This window comes from Cervus canadensis, chromosome 33 (genome assembly GCF_019320065.1).
Source record: "Cervus canadensis isolate Bull #8, Minnesota chromosome 33, ASM1932006v1, whole genome shotgun sequence".
NCBI lineage: Eukaryota > Metazoa > Chordata > Mammalia > Artiodactyla > Cervidae > Cervus > Cervus canadensis.
Genome location: NC_057418.1, coordinates 4471328 through 4491278, shown reverse-complemented (window position 1 = coordinate 4491278; position 19951 = coordinate 4471328). Strand labels below are relative to the sequence as shown.

General features: G+C 40.7%; 1 protein-coding gene across 2 annotated transcripts in view; it reads left to right on the top strand.

The window, feature by feature from the left end:
* The first annotated feature begins 407 nt into the window (after positions 1-407).
* SAMD3 (sterile alpha motif domain containing 3) overlaps positions 408-19951 on the top strand; it is a 42250-nt gene continuing 22706 nt past the window's right edge. The window contains exons 1-6 of one of the 2 annotated variants that reach the window (XM_043457422.1): positions 408-429; positions 706-817; positions 1469-1637; positions 4437-4544; positions 17567-17752; positions 18223-18307. In XM_043457422.1, coding sequence (XP_043313357.1) covers positions 739-817; positions 1469-1637; positions 4437-4544; positions 17567-17752; positions 18223-18307 — 627 coding nt within the window. In that variant the 5' untranslated portion in view covers positions 408-429; positions 706-738. The other variant, XM_043457421.1, reaches the window with a different exon arrangement.

The window sequence follows — 19951 nt, the reverse complement described above, 5'->3', positions numbered from 1 at the left end:
AGGTTTTCAATCAATGTGCTAGTTTGTACTAGTTATTTTATGAATCATAATGGTCTTCAATAAAGTTCTGGAACTGAGTGGAATATGTAAGAATATTATTGAAAGGAAAGAAACATTCATACTCTCCTGAGAACTTGGCTCCTACTTGGTCCTGTTGCTAAACAAAGCCATCAGAAGCAATTACAAGCTCTCTCTCCTGGATGGGAGCTGCAAGGGGTTAATCAGACTGGGTTTACTAAGTATCTCTGTCAGGCTTTTATCTGATCCTTCCATCCTTCCTCCCTTCCTCCCCTGCCCACCCCTTTTGTAAATGTCAACCACTTCCTGATAAGCCTAGTGGTGGTGAATTTCACACCTTTCTTTTCTTTGTGAAGAAACCTGGGTGTTAATGGTACAGGATTGAGTACCATTGTATGTCTCTAGCTGTCTGTTAGTAAACCTGAGGGATGCCTGTGGGAAAAAAGTAGGGGAAGGTGAAGAAATTTGAGAAATGAGACTAAGAAATATGTTCAAACTGGTCTCATTTTCAAAATGGGTATTTATTAGCAACTTTTAGATGTGTATTCGGAAAACAATAATTTTAAAGAAGCTTAGTATTGAGAGTCTCAAAGAGTCTGCAAAGGAAAGGCGTAGACTGCTGATTGTTAAAATTAAACAGAAGAACAACAGAAAGAAAAACTGAAGACTCCTCTTTTTATTCTACAGGTGTATTTACGGGTGTATTTACGGGACACAGCCATGGAAACTTGGTCAGTTGATCAGGTCTGCGGTTGGCTGGTGGAGAAAAACTTAGGAGAGCTAGTACATAGGTTTCAAGGTGAGTTGTTTATACTTTCAAAAATGTTAATTGAGCAGTCGAGATATTGAGTGTCCTCTGTCATTGATTTCTTTTTTCCTAATGCATGTGAACATTGATATGGAGTTGCTACAATAGGAAACTTTCATTTCTTTACCGACTGTAGCAGAGTTTGCATTTGACCTAGTATCCATGAGAAAATCTAATTATTTAAAAAATAACTCAAAATAAATCTTGAGTTACTTAAAATACATATTTGATATATACATTTAATATTGCTTTTGTCCAGGATGTGCATTTTTAGGCAGCTCTGTATAGTGTTGGATTTACAAGTATTGATTATTGCTTGGGAGGTACATTAAGAATACTTTTCCAAAAAGATTTTTTTTCCTTATGAAAACAATGTTAGAATCAGAAGAGGGGAGGCATTAATGTGGATGTAAAAAATTTTATTGTGACTCCATGTTGCAGTACTTTCTTAGGAGCAGACATGCATTTGGAATTATGCAATTTTAGTGTCCTATTTTTGCAAAAACACAGATAATTTTATAACTGCAGAGCACAAGTTTAGATGCTCCTTTTAACATGAGAAATAATTCTGCCTGCTCAGGGTGCCGTGTTTTACAGTATTTTACCTAGCAGACAGGTAGAAATTTTTTCTCTTTTTCCCAGAGGAAGAAGTAAGTGGGGCTGCTCTCCTAGCACTTAATGATCGGATGGTTCAGCAATTGGTAAAGAAAATTGGGCACCAGGCTGTTCTAATGGATTTAATTAAGAAATATAAGCAGAAGAGTCAAGAGCTGAAGTCCCCTGGAGAAACAGCCCCGGTCATGCAAGCAGAGTAAGTGTTCATGAATGGCCTGATTTTTGATTCTGTGCTTTCCCTAAGATGGCTGTAGCATGGCATATGGAGTTTTAACTTTGTTGAAAATTGTGACCATTTTCAACTTGTGTGTACAGTAACAGTTTTTGCAAAGTTTTATAAATCAAGATACTTTTTCTTTTAATGCACCAGGTTTTTAAACTCTAACTCTATTTATTAGGGAAGACCTATTAGCCTGAAGTTCCTGTATAGAAATCTCTGTAATAAGCAGTTAAAATATAACACAAGCAGAAATGAACTCCTGCAGCTTAGGTCTTAAAGTTAAGACTTGAGGAAGGCATCTTTTTCTGCTTCTTTGCTTTCCCCAAAGCTATTTATGTGTGTATTTACTTATTTGCCCAGGATTCCTTACAGTAACTAATTTATACTCTCTTCTAGAGGCCTTCATAATATGATTTGCTAAAGATTTTTGCTGCACTGGATTTCAAGAGTGTTCTTGGAGGACTGAATGCTGTGGTAGCTTTCCACAGAAGTCTTGTAGAAAAATTTGTGATGGTTTTGAGGTTTTGATGTTATTTTTTTTTTTTTTAAATCATTGACTTCTGCCATCAAAAGGAATGGTAACAAAAATTATGAAATTAAAAATTTCTTTTTATAATCTATGCCCCAGGATCATTTCAGACATTCTGATTTGGCTTTTCGATATTTGAAATTTTTGCCAGATTTCTAAGTTTAAATAACTACTGCATTCTGATTATTCATTAATTTTTAAAATAAGGCTACGATGCTCGATGAAATCCATTCCATATTTTTACTTTAGTTTTTTGTTTTTTTTCCCCAGTATATCTGTAAAACTCTATGTTTCTGTCTTGCTTTTTTATAAGCAATGCAATGTTAGGTAATTTGATTTCTAGAGAATGTGAATATTTGGGACGGGGCGGGGGGGATAGGTCAGCTTGAAGGAATGGCCCACATTTGGTCTGGAGAGCCTACCGTTTGATTTATTCGAGGGATTTCTTCTAAATGTTGTTTTGACACGTCTGTGTAAAAGATATGTGACTTCTGAGGCAGTTCTCATTGTATGCCTTACTCCTTTGCAGCGCAGGGAGGGAGTAAACCTCATATAGAGCTCGAAGTAATTTCCCAGCATTCTTGGATGAGTTGGACTCTTGAGCTGGAAGTTCCCCTCAGTTGACTGGAATCTTGATGTTGCCTTAGGCTCAGCTTGGAAGAAAACTGACAGCCTTTTTTCCCACTGCAAAGCAGTTTATAATGTTCTCTAGTAAATGAGAACTAACTGGACTGCCAGGAAGTCTGGGCATCATTCCTGGTCCTACCACTGACTTGGATTGATTGCATTAAATGTTGACACTCCTTTTGCTTCATCTCTAGGTTGTGAAAAATAATACATACTTAATTCCATGTTAATCACACTGATGTTCAGAGTATCATAATCTTTGAGAAAATATCTCCTCCTTCTCCCACACTAAAATATAGTCTTTTGTTAAATATTAAGCATTATTAATGTGCTTTATAAAGCCACATTTTGGAATGTAACCATGACTTAGAACATTGGTTTTCCAGGGACTGAGTGGGGACTCTTCATTCTACCCAGTAAATAGTTGACTCTAAGGTTTGTGTTGTTTTACATTCAGATTCAATTATTCTGGTGCAAAATCACAATTTCAAGTAGGTTTATAGGTTATAGTTAGCTAAAATGTTTATCGGCTATATTTGCTTATTGTCAAATACGTAGGCGCTTGACAAATACATTGTCATGTGGGACTCATAGTAATAGAAAAAAGGTATAAGAATATGCTATTTATTTAAACAACTTTAATAAGTTCTTAATAAAGATAGGAAATTTAGTGTAGTAAAAAGAGCCCTGAAGCTAGGTATTAAAACTGGATTACGGATCTCTGTTCTGATATTAGCTACTCATCTAACCTTGGAGATTTGCTTGACTTTTCTTAGTTTCAACTGTAAAATGAAGTGGGTAGAATAAATGATGCTTAGGACTCCCTCTGAAGAGTTTATAAAGTGGCAGCCTAGATCAGAGTTTACAGATGGGTTCCAACTTCAGTATAAACTTCATTTAATGGCTAACAGTTGCCTGGTATGTTACTTTGAAAAAAAATTTACAGGCCACATATGGACAGGATACTTGGCCTCCAACTCAGACTTAGGCAAATGACAGGAATGTATAACAGGAAGGAGTATATCCAGTTGCTTTTTGTGTTGCTCTTGTTGAAGCCGGTAGAAAAATCACCAGACAGGAAGTCGGAAAGTTGGAAAACTGAGGTATTGGTTGCCGTTACTGAGTAGCTTGTGATGGGAAGCAAGTTGCCTTCCTTTCAGTTGTATCACTTAGAAGATGAGGGAGTTAGTGAAGAGTGGTTCAAAGATCATGAAATTCTACAAATAATAAAAGGTCCCCCTAGATGGCAGGGAAGAGAGAAAGGATCTGAAATAGAGTTCATTTTTTTGCCAAATAATAATGTTAATCAACAAAGGTATATTCTGTTTTTACCATTGTTTCATAAAGGAAAGGATTATCAATAATACCGTTTTTAAATGTGATAGAGGAGTGAAAACAGCAGAATAAACTGGCATCATCTCCCTCCCAGCATGTATAAACCGGTAGTGAGTGAGATGGCCCCAGAGGGTTTTTCTTTCAGTCCTCTTAGTCATGACTCTAACGTGGAGCTTGGAGTGGACACAGATCATAGGTTTACTCTGGGCTGATTTATACCTTCAGAGTCACTATGACAGCAACAGTTGAATACACTAGACCCACCTTTTCTTTCTCGGTGACAGGGATGAACAGTGCTCCAGCCCGGCCAGTGGAAGGGAGCGGATGCCATCTTTCTATCCAGCTGACAACCTTGACAACGGATTAATTGACCACCGAGTACTGAAACAGAGGTGGGATGGACAACTTCTAAACATCTGAAAGCCAACTGATAATATGTGTCTTTGTTTTTATGAGGTTTCATGTTTAAATGCATTTCTAAGTGGAAACTTTGTTTTTCTGGAAGGAACTTTTGTAAATCAAGTGATGAAGACATTTGGTAAGAGATGAAGGTCAATTTATTTTATCTTTGCATTGAACAAGTTAAGTTTTGAGATGATATTATGCATCTTTCAAGGATATGTTGTTAAGGAAAAAGATGATTTTTCTGTCATAAACTGTCCAGAGTGATTGGCAGTAGCCACAAAGATGGAATTTGTTCTGCAAATAGTGTCTTATAGAATTAACTTTTTGAGGAGTCTTTTTTTTTTTTTTTAATTTGAATTAACAGTCTTGACCATTCCTGATGGAGGCACTGCTTTTTGGAGGGGGGGGGAGGCACTGCTTTGTTAAACATTTCCTTCCATCCCTACACTGGATTTTATGAGCTGTAGTATTTCAACATATGGGCTACACTGGAACAGAGGAAAACGATGTATCTAGAGAAACAGACCCAGGAGTGTGGCACTAAAAGTCCTGAGGGGCACTGTCGGTAAGAGATGGTCCAAGAGTCACAGTAGTCAAGCTAGCATCTCCCAGCCACCTGCCCTGTGCAGTTCAGGCATCACCCCGATATCTATTCTTTTCAGCAGCTGCTGAGCAAATGCTTTTCTTTAAGTGTACTGTCATGAAAAGGAGAGATGTCAGCTGGCACCATATAATCAGGCGATAGCCAAGCCAGAGCATCATCCTTTATAGTTTCACTTTCCATTATCATCTCATTTAGTGCACACAGCAGTCCTGTCAGGCCGGTATTATTCTCTCTTTCTTGTGAATGAGTTAAACTGAGATTTAGAGAAGTCAAGGGGCTTCTATCTAGTTTCCCAAATGGGCTGTTCTCACCACTGCACTGGATATACTGCCATCAGCGTGGGAGTTCAGGGGACCAAAGGCAGCAGCCTCGGCCCCTGGCCGCCCAGCCCCAGCAGCCCCGTGAGTGAGTGCAGGGGAACTGGGCACCTTTGATCAGGTGCTCTTGCAGATGGGCTTCGGCTCTGGGCGTCCTCTCTGCTCTCTTTCTCTCTCCACCACCTGCAACCTTGCACTCTCATCCCTGGGCTCAAAGGCTCCAGCTCAAGTGGTAGAATCCATCTTCCTTCACACCATTGGCTCCTACTTGGGGGTGATGAACGAGGAGATAGAGGCAATATCCTGGGTAGGGCTTGGTCCCCGGGGTCTTCCTGGTCTGAACTGCGATTCAGAAGATGTAAATATGTTTGAATGATGGCTTCATTCACCACCCTTCTGTTCACGGGTGCTGGTTGGTTCCCAGTGCCATCCTTTGACGTGGTTCCAGGTGTGTGGAGTCAGGCGGGGGTCTTCAACTACCCCTTCATGAAGCTGCCAAAAGTTGCCAGTCCCTTCTCTGACTGTTCAGTAGAGACAGGAAGAGCGACGATTAGCCCCAGTGGTCCAACCCTGAAACCACTGTGAATCAGTATTCAAACCGAAAAATGGGAATAATAACCACAAATACTTCTGTCACAGGGCTCCTGTGAGGACCATTATCTAAAGATAGATAACACCTGCTCAGTGCTAAGCCAGGAAGCCCTGGAAAGCATTCAGTACCACAGTCTGCTCAGCGTGGCTCCAGGTAGTAAGCTCACTTTGCTATAAGGACCTCTTTCCTCTCCCTTCTTGCTGCCAGTGGGAGATGAGGATGCCCTTTCTACAGTTTCTCTGGGTCCTTTCTTTTTCCTAAGCCCTCTGACGATATTCCATTCTTATATGGTCCTGCAGTGCTGGCCAAATCGGATTATTATGCCTATTTTTTCACATGGCTGACCAAAAGCACAACCAGTGCTTCAGGATATTTCTCATTCTTTATAGTGTCTGGCATGGAGGGGGGGGGGGGGAAACAAACAGAATTGTGTTAGAAATGGAGAAAAACAGGAGAGTTTGGAAACCAGAGTCTCATATCTTTCTTCTAATCATAAAATGTCTCCTAATCTATGTGCCAACTGGGTGCTCATCACAAGCACCACAGTTAAAAACTGTGTCCAAAAACTGTGTCCAAACTGTGTCCAAAAACTGAACTCACGTTTCTTGCTTTAGTGTATATTTAAGTGTAAGAAATACAAATTCGCTAGAACCCAGTGACAGGGGTAGAGACACTGATGCTGGAAAGCCAGGGGCCAAGCGGTCCCTCCCTCACTCTCATGGGGCCACTTGATGGCCATCTCCATCTCTCTTTTGCTTCCCTCATCTGCCTCATGCCCTTGCTTCTTCCTTTGAGGATGGATTTATCCTACTATTCATGTACGCTCTGTCCCATTCAGACTGGCTGGCCTATGGCAGGCTCATCACAGCACTGCCTCTAGGAAATTCTCCGTGAAAAGAGCTCAGATCACCCCAGGTAACAGACTCAGTCTTTCAGTATCTGGGGAAGAGGAACTAGGGGGGGTTCCAGTGCAGGTCAGATGTCCCCTCCTGGGCAGTCAGCTATGTGTGGGCAGATGAGGACACGGCAGAGGTACCTGTTTCAGATAGTTTTTCTCTGGTTCTGCCACTTATTCAGGGCTATGGAATGAGGGGGGATAGAAGATTTTCTCCCCTCTCACATCCTATCTCAGAGAGTGGCCCCATCATCCAGCCATGTGAGTTAAAATCTGATCCCTGGTTGGGGAACTGGATTCCACATGCTGCAACAGAGTTCATATGCCACCACAACAAAAAGAAATCCTCATGTGGCAACAAGTATCAGGGATTCTGCATGCCACAATTAAGAACTAAGACCTGGCCCAGCCAGATAAACAAATATTTTTTAAAAATCGCCTATCTCCTGCCCTTCTGCCCAGAGTGCTATTCATTCATCAGGTGTTGGTTTAAGAGCCTATTGCACAGTTCCTGCTTCAGGCTGTGTTCTTCCCTTCCCTTCTCTATCTGCTCATCATTGAAGATTCTGCTCAAAAATCCCTCTTTCTGAAGGAAACCACCCCCCTCCACCACTGATATTCCAGCTCAGGCAAGGAGCCCTTTTTCTACCATGTAGCATCCTCTACATACCCCTTTCTTATAAGACTAGATAATGGAACTGAACTTTAAAGTCTGTATTCCCTCCATAGAAGTGCTACATGGGCAAAAGCCATACCCTTTTTCCCTTGTGAGCAAAGCATTTGGCATAGTACTTGGCAAACAGAGGCTAAATAGGAGTTTTTATTTGAAATGAGGATGTACGGTCCAATGAAAGACTGAATACACCTTTACAAGACAGGATAAATATTTGAATAGTATCAATTTCTCTTCAGACATTTTTGATACAATTCCTGCTAAATATGCTCATTTTTTGAACAGAATTAAACCTCAGGAGTTTATGGGCCACTCATACATGATAGGCTAGCAAGCTGATGTTTGGCTACAAGGCTTTCACGAAGCCATGTGCTTTAATGAGGTGGGAAAGGATGATGGGTGGAGTGCTAGCTTTGGGATCTCTCACACCGGGGTTGGGAATCCGGGCTGTCACTTGTGGTCCAGTGGGTCTCCGCATATCGTGTGATAGGAGCCCCCACCTGCAGGTGCAGTAACAGTGAAGGTCCCTGGCAGCTGCTAAAATCCCATACAAGGTGGCCAGCATTATTCTTGTGATAATTTCTCCTAGGTTCCCTAAAAGGAACATGTGTTTTCCATCCAGATCATTTGCAGACAAGAAATAAAAGAAGGCTCTAGAGGCAGGACATTCACATGACTTTGACTCTTGAAACGATGTGTGTGTCCCAGTGGATGAATTCCGAGTCCCAAGGAAACACGTGCTGCTGTGACATGAAGCAGCTTTCTTTGGTGATAGGTGATCCCATGCTGTTTACTGAATAGTTCAAATGCCCTTTCTTGATGGAAAGCTTATAAGGTCCTGTCCTCAGCATGTGTTGGTGATCCTTTAGAAAGATATTTTTTCTTTTGTAATGACATTCTTCATTTTTCCTCTATACTGTTTGAAACTGTTTGTTTCCCTCTCGGTACCTAATAAGGCATGAAATCACGTAAACAGGTAGAGGTCTCCTAAATGCCACTTTAAAAACACTTGGCCTGAACTTTAAATATATGTGTGTGCAGATGTTTTGCTTCAGCCTTTGGGTGTAATTATAAATTAGTCACAATTTCACGCATGTTTTAAAATTATTTTAAAGAAAACTTTTTTCCTGGTTCTGGCTACTACTATAAAATACTGTAGAATGATCTTACCCACCTGCCTATGCTCAGGAGGGCAAATGTCAGTAGGTCCACGCTTGACATATTGTTTGTAGGCAATGGCACGTGCATGGCTAAAATGAGGAACAGCACCCTCGTGTGTGTATCTTGTCCATCACATAATAAGGGGAGGTTCAAAGTGCACCAGGACCACCCAAGTGATACATGGTCTCATTTGATGCTGAATCCCAGGTCAGTGACACAAGAGTGCAGTGCTACATCCCACATCTCCTACCCTGCAGGGGTATAGAGCACCCATGCCTAAGTTTTGTGTGTTTGGGACGTATTACCTTCCAAGTCTAGTCCCTGACTGGAGATTCCCAGTGTACTGTGACCGAGGAAATGCTATAACGCGTCCCGCAGTAAGAAAACCCATTTCACTCTGTCTGGCCCAGAATTCTTTCTCTGTGTGCCATCTATTAACATCACAGGACCCACCTTAGGAACTGCTGACTTAATGATTTCTTACCTGAGTCAGGGTCCATTCATTCATTCCATAGCAAACATTTACCTGGTGCGTCCTGGATGCCATGCCCTGGGAGGATACACTGGGGGGCAGAACAGACCAAGCCTCCCACCTCACAGAGTTCTCATTCTAATAGTGAGGAGAAAATAGATACCTATGATGTTACATTGTAAATATGTCTAAGTGCTATGAGAGTCAATAAGGCAAAGAAAAAAGGGGGGAAACAGAGGAAATGGTTGTGTGTAAGTTCATGTGTGTTAGCTTCAGGAGGGCTTTCAAGGCAGTCTTTCGACTTTGACCAGATGTTGCTTGAGCAGAGACCCAAATGAAATGAAATGAGGAACATTGGCTCATCAAGTTAGAACAGAAATTTCCTTCAGTGGAGGATATCTGGACGCAGCCAAACTGGACTTGCAGGGAAAGCTAGGCTGTTGTGACTGATAAATAACTCTCTGACTCCTGCTCATTCCTATTAACTAATAGGAAGTCTTCAGAGAGATCAAAGTACACTTGATTTTTAGTCTCTCTTTCCCTTTTGTTCAGTCCAAAAGTTACTGAATATACACCATGAACTAGATATTATATAGACAGTGGGTGAAGTGGGGGCAATTTTGTCCTTGCCTAGGGGAACTCAGATTCTGACAAGAAAGATACAGAAGTTAATAACTGCAATATTGAGAAAGAGAAACAGAAATAGAAATGCACAGGGTACAGAAATAGCCCAGAAGAAAGATAAATGAGATTTTAGGGAAGTAAGTATAGAGAAGGCCCCTGAGGGAAGTCTTCTCAAAACCTGAAGGGGTGTGTGTGTGGGCGGGGGGGGGGGGGGGGGGTGAAACATAATCTGAATTTCATCTGAAGGAAAATGGAGCAAGAGGAGAAAAGAACGTTCCCAGAAAAGCAAACAGCTTGTGCAAAGGTACAGGCACCTGAAATGGGATAGGACATGCTATTTGGAATGCATGCTTTTGGAATGTGAAAGCTAGAGGTGGAGAAAACGGACTTGCTGGAAATGAGGAGGGGCGCTGTTAGGGAGGCAAGAAGACCCTGTGCTGTTCCAGTGGACAGGACCGCGCTCTGTGACTGGGACTGTGCATCAGAATTTCCCGGAGGACTTAAATGAAATATATCAGGGCCCTATATCAGTGCTTCTCAGACTCCAATATTCACCCAGGAATCTTATTAAAATGCAAGTTCTAAGTTAGTAAGTCAGGAGTGGGACCTGAGAGCCAGCATTTCTAACAGGTGCCCTGAGTGATGCTAGTGTTGTCTTGGGACTATCCTTTGCAATAGCAGCAAGGCATTTCTGGGTGTACAATAGAATAAATGTTTGTGTCTCTCCAAAATTCATATGTTGGAACCCTAATCCCAATATGATGGTATTTGGAGGGAAGTAATTAAGCCCTGAGGATGGACCCCTCATGGATGGAATTAGTGTCCTTATAAGAGGCTAAAAGGCCAACAGGACTTCCCTAGTAGTGCAGGGCTTAGGACTGCATGCTTCCATTGCAAGGGGGCATAGGTTCTATCCCTGGTCAGGGAACTAAGATCCTACTTGCTGTGGGTCACGGCCAAAAAAAAAAAATAGTATTTTTTTATAAAAAGGGAAGAGACCAGAGAGCTAACTTGCTCTCTTTCTGGCGTGGAAGGACACAGCAGGAAGACGGTATTCTATAAACCAGGAAGAGCACATTTGCCAAGAGCCCAACTTGGCTGCAACATCCAACCTCTGTAATCACGAGAAATTAGTGTTTGTTCTTGAAGCCACCTGTGTGTGTGTGTGTGTGTGTGTAGTTGTTCAGTCAGATCAACTGTGTATCTGATACATATTTGACTCTTTGTGACCCCTTGGACGGTAGCCTGTCCATGAAATTTTCCTGGACATTTTCCTGAAATTTTCCACGGACAGGCTCCTCTGACCATGACATTTTCCAGGCAAGATTACGGCAGTGGGCTGCAATTTGCTACTCCAGGGCATCTGCTCAAACCACAGATCGAAACCGCATCTCCCACATCTCCTGCACTGGCAGGCGGATTCTTCACCACTGTGCCACCTGGGAAGCCCCTTAAGCCACCCGGTTTAATGGTACTTTGGTATAAATCAAGTTGCTTGAATCCTTAGAAATAGGAAACTTTTATTTGTATGAAGCTACATGGTTGAGGAACTGGCAAGTCACAGCCTAGATGGCACACAGTTGGGACAAGACTAAGTCAGTCTTTCTTTTTGGCCCCAAAAGTCACATAAAACCAGCACTGTGGGCCAGATTTGAAAAGTGAGTTTTCCAGGCTCATCTCTATTTAGCAGATGCTCTGAGGATGTAAACTGTTCACATGAGATCAGAGTTCAAAAACCTAGTCGTATACAGGTGGATTAATAAAAAGCTGCCCTGAACCACCCGATTTGGATAATTATGAACTACAAAGTTGTATTACAACAACTGCATAGGCAATGTCTCATTACTTTTTCTTTTTTATGAATAAGAAATAAAAAAGAAAAAGAGGGACTCAGACATGATGTCTCTATGAGATCTGTTTTTGCGACTGTCATGCTAGTAAGTGTAAATATTGAGGGTAAGGTCACATTTCTGGGTCTTTGTCCTTCTGTCAATACCAAGAAGAATTGGGGAACAGGGAGAAATAAGAGATGTATTTATTTTATGCTTCTTTTCTTGATTAGTCAAGACCCCAAAAGTTCTTGGGTCCTCGAATCTGTCACTGGCAACCAAGGACAGGGAGGATTTGAGAGATGTCTGTCTGTCTGTGTTATAGCACAGTGCCTGATGCCAGCCACATCTCTACCTCTACTTTCTGCTTGATTACATGTTCACACATGCCTTTCAGAAACTAAATTCCTCTGGAAATTTCATAGATTAAATGGTGGCTGTGATAGCCCGGAGCTATAAAACATAAAGTAAAAGCACACATCAAATGATGAGAATGTGGAGAAAACATTTTCTGAATTACTGGTGGTTGCAGTGCAAACATTTTCTGAATTACTCGTGGCTTCAGCAACAAAACAGCATCTCCTTCATAGTCCGTGCATGTCTTGCAGTGACATCATTCTATATTTTCAGAGATGGCATCTCACCTAACTCATTGACATGTATCTGTCTGTTGGGCTTTTCAAAAACGTCTTGTTTACTTTGTTTTCTTAGCAGTGGGAAGTCTTGCCTACGTAAAGTAAAGCAGGTAATTCACAGAGTACTGGCATAGTAACACAGAAGCAACATTTCTGTTGAACTTTGTAGTTTGGTGAATTTTGATCCCTGTTTTAAAGATGTGTATTATAACATCCTTTTGTGTGCTACGGTTAGATGACAGCAAGTTCTTTAAACAGATGTCTAAACCTTCTCTTACTTGACTCCATTCCCTTCTATGTTCCCAAAACACTGAAGGTTTTAGATGTGGTTACATGGCATTTTGTTTCAGAGTTGATACTAGAAAACTGGGCACCCCGATATATACCATTTTCAGTGTATAGAGTCTGCACGTTTCTGTGTGGAGAAGAATAAAATGAATGTAGGCTTGTGGAACACAGTCTTTCCATTAAGTCCCTGGAGAGCACAGTATTTGTCACTGCTTTTCCTTTCGATGCTGGGAACGCTACTACTGATTGAGGTGGTTCTTTACATGTGAAGACCAGGCCTGGTAGTGAGAACGGCTGTTCTTCACAGCCAAGACTTCCACTTGTCTCATGCTCTTCTTCCTTAAGGACCAGAAAGCAATACCATTTTACAGGACTAGAAAAGCATCACAGTCCCTCAAGGTAACAGATTATCTCCAAGCTAGGGACCCCTAGACAAAGGTGTCATTTGTGGCCCAAATCTTAGGAAAGTAGACCTGATTCATGACTATGATGCCAAAAGTCAACCAGGATTCAGTTGAGTGTGACATGAACTCTGCCTTTGGTTCTGTAAAGAACCCACATGGGATGTAGCTAAAGCCTGGTGAGAAAACTTCTTTGGGAGGTTTTCTCAGTGGTGGTTGATTATTATGAAGTTCCCCGGTGGCTCAGACGGCAAAAGCGTCTGCCTACAATGCGGGAGACCCAGGTTCGATCCCTGGACTGGGGAGATTCCCTGGAGAAGGAAATGGCAACCCACTCCAGTACTCTTGCCTGGAAAATCCCATGGACAGAGGAGCCTGCTGGGCTACAGTCCATGGGGTCACAAAGAGTCAGACACGATTGAGCAACTTCACGTTCACCTTCATAGTCACAGGCTAATTCTTAGGTATCCTTTGTGTATACAGAGGAGTCTACTCCAATCCCCAGATCTGCCTCTCTTGCATTTGGGTCCCACACATTTTCATATCTCAAACTTGAGGACTTGATGTCACGCTTCTTTCCGCTGGCATGTCAGCTTGATGCCTTCCTAGTCAATGGTTCCTTTATCATGGGTGGGTTGTTTTTAATATAATTCCCCTTTTCAGAAGATGTCAATTTCATGTGTGAATACACAAGTTTAGGGAACTTATGACTGTCTTTGTTTCTCTGTCTTAGAATGTTATATTTAATATTTTTACATCTCTCTCAAATGTTCCTGAAGCTTTCTATAACATTTTTGTTATAGAACTGTTCCTAAATAGCTATAACTATATAGCAGTTATAGTTCTAGAACTGTTAAAGAACTGTTACAGAACTGTAGGACAACTGTTTCATTCTACAATGACATTAGGGAAATCAAAACAGGTAAGAAAGCAAGACATAGTTGAGTACCCATGGGGCCAGTGCTGGACCAGGCCGTGTGGGGGCTTTAGACAAGGAAGACCCCAGAGAGCCGGGAGAGAGGGGAAGAGCATCGACCTGGGGAGAAGACCGGAGGTGAGCCTAGAAGAATGAAGGAAACTTGGGGCATTTGGGGTGAGAGGAACAACTGTCGACATATGCATAGTGTGTCCTGGAGATTTAGAAGGCTTGAATCTTGGCTGGATCTGAGAAAAAACATTGGATACTAGCTGATAATAAAATGGCACACAAAATTGGACTATATTATAAGCTGTCCTAATTATTGAGTAAGTTATATACTCTGGTGATAAAACAAGTAGTCCTTGCCCAAATGTATGTCTCTCCTGCTCCCTACCAAGGCTCAACTTCTGTTTTCTATATGTTGAGATTTTTCCTTAACAAGCAGGAACTCCACTGGCCCTTTTCTGCATAGGGCTATCTCCCTTATCCTAGGTGAGGCCCATATTGTCTGTTCCTTGGGAGTAAAAATAATTAGATGATTTTTCATTCTTATTAAAGTTAAACAAAGTTTTACAGTCAGTGAGCTTCTTCATGAGAACCTCTATCTCATAATTTTTAAAAAGCATTTATTTGTTTGGCTGCATCAGGTCTTAGTTGAGGTACACAGGACCTTTGACCTTCCTTACGTCGTGTGTATCTTTTATTTGCAGCATGTGAACCCTTGATTGAGGCATGTGGAATCTAGTTTCTTGTCCAGGGATCAAACCTGGCCCCATACACTGGGAACACAGAGTCTTAGCCACTGGATCAACAGGAAAGTCCCTCATAATTTTTAAATTGGCACATATTGCAATAATAATATTGATAATTATCAAATGTGTCAGCTTAAGTTTATTGTTAGTTTTATTTTATTACAATATAAAGTCTACATAGACCCTGAGTGTTTAGTGCAGTAGACTCTGATTCAGTTATACTGGGAATCAGTCCTAGTCATTAACATGTTTTAAAAGCTTCCCAGATGATTGTACTGTGAACCCAGGATTGCTACCCACTGAATTAAAGACCTTTGTTTTCTGATATTATCTTGTTAAAGGGCACTGACTCTGAAGTGCAAACAGAGCGATCAGCATCCTCTTAGTCTGGGATTGTTTTCTGCTTCATGTTCTTGCTTTGAGCTGACTTCTATGGTGTTCTGCTCAACTCTACCTCAATAATGATATGAATAATCACAACCTCACAGTAAAGATTTTTAAAATCCAATGCAAATACTGAATTTTAATATTTTTATGAATGGGTGGTGATTGTACCTGTGGTTTTCTGCACTCAATTAGAGCGTGTTTTTAATTTCTGACTCTAGTATTCTGTATAATATTAGTTTTGACTTGTGTTAGCATACTTTGTATTCTGTTCACTTCCAAAATATCTTGTTAAGTTGTTTTAATGTAAAGAAAAGGAAAATTTGTTGCCTCTGATTTTGTCTAATTAGGAGCAAGATGACTGTCTGGCTTTGATTGAGCCTATATGTGTCTGTTACATTCTAGGCGTTTGAAAGAAATAAGAACATGCTATATATATAGTTTTTACCCTGATGTTGAAGAGAATAGACCTATATAGAGCAAGAAGATAAAAATTGCCTCAAGACCTATTTTATAGCATTGGAATGTAGAAGTTATTCATTGATGAGATACTAAATAAGACTAGCAACCTCAAAAGTCTAAAGCGGTCATGCAGTTAAATAGACTTGAAACTCTTAGGGAAAGGAGATAGATGTTAAAATGTTGGACTGAAACCAAATTTAATGCCTGCACAGTTACAGCACCTTTCAAAAATCTTGGGAAGGCACACAATACAGCCAATGAAACTTGCCATTACTTCAGAATCTTGGTCTAAGTAGATAAATGAGAGATTGTGGGAGAAAGAAATAAGAGAATAAGAAAGGAAATAGGGATTGTAGACGAGTAATTGCCCCCTAATACCTTCCCAATAAATATTGCTTGAATGAATGAATGAATGAAATAAGAGGAGAACATATTGGAAAGTAGTTTGGGCTGAGGCACAAATTTCTTCTGGGAATTGCCTGTCGCTGTATTGAATCAAGTGTTGAATTATCAGTGCTTGTTTTAGCCAGGACGTGTTTTCACCACCAATATAGTTATTGCCAAAGGGGAAAAAAGGAGAAAGATCTTATCATGAAAAGAGAGCAGAATTCTTTCTCCAATTTCCTTTATTCCTCATGTTTTTTTCTATCTCTTGCATTCTTACAAAATATGACCTAAAATTCTAAAGAAAGGCTGGTCTTTCAAAGCTCATTTGAATTTTGTTTGGGCTACTAAGGAGCCCATGCTTGTACCAGGTTAATTTAGGTTAATTTAGGAAATCTACTTAGGTTAATTTAGGAAATCTTTCTGTTTTTGGCTTCGGCTTGACTTGCTTCCGTTACTTCGCTTCCTTTCCAATCAATCCTATTAGTGAAATGAACTGAACGCTACCTCTTGCCTCTGGTAACTTGCTTGAAAATTTTAGTTTTTACACACTGGATCAATCACTGATTTTAAGGTTTTAAAGTGGTTCTGATATTTAATTTTATAAACAAACTTACTGAGATTTAACTTTCATAGCATAAAATTCACCTATTTAAAGTATACAGCTCAGTTAATTTTAGCAAATTTGTGTGGTGTGCAGCCATTGTCACAATCCATTTTGGAGCGCTTTCATCACCCTAAAAAATCCCCTGGTGTCCTTTTATCAGTCAGTCTCCTCTCCCACCCCAAGCCCCAGGCAGCCACTGATCTGCTTTCTGTAGCTATCATTTTCAGTAGCCTTTTGTAGAAACTTCATTTGAGAGGATCACAATATCTAATACTTATTTTGAATTTAGAGACCAAGTTTACCTTATTAAAATAGCCAAGAACAGCTTAAGTGACTCTTCTACTTCAGTACAATATTATTTATTATAGTGAAATATTCATTAGAATTAGTAAATTAATTTTATTTGCAGCCAAATAAGTCCATTAGAAGAATTTTCTGAATCAGATGCTAAGTAAGACTTTATCACCTGCCTCATTTGTTTTGCTGAATTGCAATTTACTCTCTTTTAGTTAGATATCTTGTTCAGTTTTAAGCTATGCATTGCCTATTGCCTCCTCAAGATACATGGATCAGCATTCTTCCCAACTTCAGACTGTCTTCTATAGCCTATGCTGTTATATTTTTTTCAGAATGACAAGTATTTGTGTGTGTGCAAAGGAAAAGAAAACAAGAGGTACTTGATGACCCTTCAAACATTTGCACATAGATGACTGGATGGAAGATGGGTTGACGACGTCCATGTATTTGGATCTCAAGAATGTGTTTTCTATCAACAGTTCTCACGGTTATCAGTTCAGTTCAGTTCAGTCGTTCAGTTGTGTCCGACTCTTTGTGATCCCATGGACTGCAGCACACCAGGCCTCACTGTCCATCACCAACTCCTGGAGTTTACTCAAGCTCATGTCCATTGAGTCGGTGATGCCATCCAGCCATTCTCACAGGGTATAGAGAATTAATAAGTTGCATATATTTGAAATGGAATTTCGCTCTTTGTGTTTTTTATTTCACAGGAGGAATGTGAGACACATTCTAGCAAGGAATAAAGCCTTACAATGGACTAAGTCCTATGTCTTACCAGAGTTTCCTTATGATGTCAAGTGCATGCTAGCAGAACAGAAGTGTCCTGATCACAGCATGCGGATAAGGATCATTGAGTTCCTCCAGGTGGACATGACCAAGTATCTGGAAGGCTCACTGTGAGTAACAACAGGGCAGACTTGCTGCCTTGGGAGAGGGTGTGTTTTCAGAAGACTTGAAATCATTTGGAACCCATTCTCTTCAGATTTTGCATGACAGATTGGTAATAAGTCCATCGTTGCCCGATATTTGAACGTGTGTGCTATGTTTACTTGTGTCTGACGCTTCTGTTACCCCATGAACTGTAGCCCACCAGGCTCTTCTGTGGGATTCTGCAGGCGAGAATACCAGAGTGGGTTGCCATTTCCTCCTCCAGGGGAATCTTCCCAACCCAGGGACCGAACCCAGGTCTCCTGTGTCTCCTGCATTACAGACGGATTCTTTACCACTGAGCCAACAGGAGAGCCCTTATTTGAGGGTCTACATTATCACATAGAAAGATCTGAAGAAAAGTGAATGTAATTTGGACTCATAGGGAGGAACACGGGCTTCTTGAACTGAAAAATGTCCTCCCTGTCACGCTGAACAGGTACCCCACCACCCAGCAATATAACGACGTGGTCAATGCCCTACTGCAGGCCCACCCTTTCCTGGATGAGGACGGCTGTGGCTTTGTAAGTGACCACATGGCACTGTTCGGTTACTCTCAACCCTCCTTAAAATAAGCGCCTTGTGTTGTCCACTAATTTCAGGCCTCGTTCCCTTTTCCTCAGTCTCTCTCTCCCTGTTTATCTAGGTCTGTCTGCTTCTCTTTCTCTGTCATTTTCTGTCTGGTCTCTCTAATTCCATTCCTTTGACCATCTCTTCTGTCTCTTGCTCTCAGTCCCCATCTTGTTCTTAGTTTTGGCCTTTCTCTCTCTGCTCTGTTATTTTTGATGATTTCTATGTGTTCCTATGTTTTCTTTAAAAAAAAAACAAAAACAACTGTATTTTTTTTTTAGAGCAGTTTTAAGTTCACAGCAAAATTGAGAGGAAGATACAGAGATTTCCCAAATAGCCCGTGCCCCTACACATCCCTAACATCCCTCATTATCAACATCCCCCACGGAAAGGTAATTCATTACAACTGATGAACCTACACTGACGCATGATAATCACCCAAAGTCTATCAGTTACATTAAGGTTCACTCTTGGCATTGTACATTCTATGTGTGTTTAGACAGATGTATCCATGATTATTGTATCATATATAGTATTTTCACTGTGCTAAAAATCCTCTGTGTTCCACCTGTTCATCCCTCCCCATCTTCCTCCTTGGTCTTCTTTCTCTCTCTATGTTATCCTCTAGAAAGATGATCAGAATCTCTTTCTCAGAGCATCTGGAAGCTCATGTTTAACCATGAGTCTCTAGAAAGGATCTTCAAGAGATGCCATACTAGAAAGAGAAGCTGTGGCTGCACCTACATCCATGCTTTCATCACTAGAGTGGTTCTTGCCTTTGTTAACACCTATGAAGAAGTTGTGTAGTTTTGAGGTCTTGACCCGCAGCCTCACCTGATTCACTCATGGCTCTACTGTTCTGACACAAAAAGATCCTGGCGGTGTTTGAGGCAGCATTTCTCAACTCTGGCTGCACATCAAGATCCCCGGAGATGCTGATTTATTTGATCTGAAGAAGAAAGCTTTGCATCTTTAAAAGTACCCCAGATGATTCTAATGTGCAACCAGGGTTGAGCAACATGGTTCTAGAGGTTTCGCTGTAAGCTTTGCTCTCTGGATCTGTGAGTCCCTTGGCTTTAAAAGCCGGGGATCTCCATTGCCCAACAACATAAACATACTTAACTCTACCGAAGTGTACACTTAAAAAATTCAAGGCGGTTAAAAAAATTTGAGTGCATTGTGACACTGGAACTGTATGATTTAAGGGACAATTGTGGAGAATTATAGCTTTTATACCTAAAGCTATAATGTCTATTAGTTCTCACATCTCTAGGTGATATATATGCATATATTGGTAGTTGTATCTAAATAAGATACATGTCCTTTGCACTTTATTTTCGCAGACATCTGTGAGAAAAATTTTTTGCTGTACTTTCTTGAAAATGTGGAATTTAAGCAATTAGTTCCAATCTGAATAGCAAATAATAAATGTCGCTGTCTGTGAGCATAACATTTAAGCCTCTGTTTTCTTTCTTCCCTTCCTTGCTTTGCGTTTTTCTTTCTTTCTCTCTTTCTTTCTTGGAAAAAGTTCATTATATATGGATAGAATCATAGAATTTTCTGAATGGGAGAGGGCCTTAAAGATTATTTTTCACCAT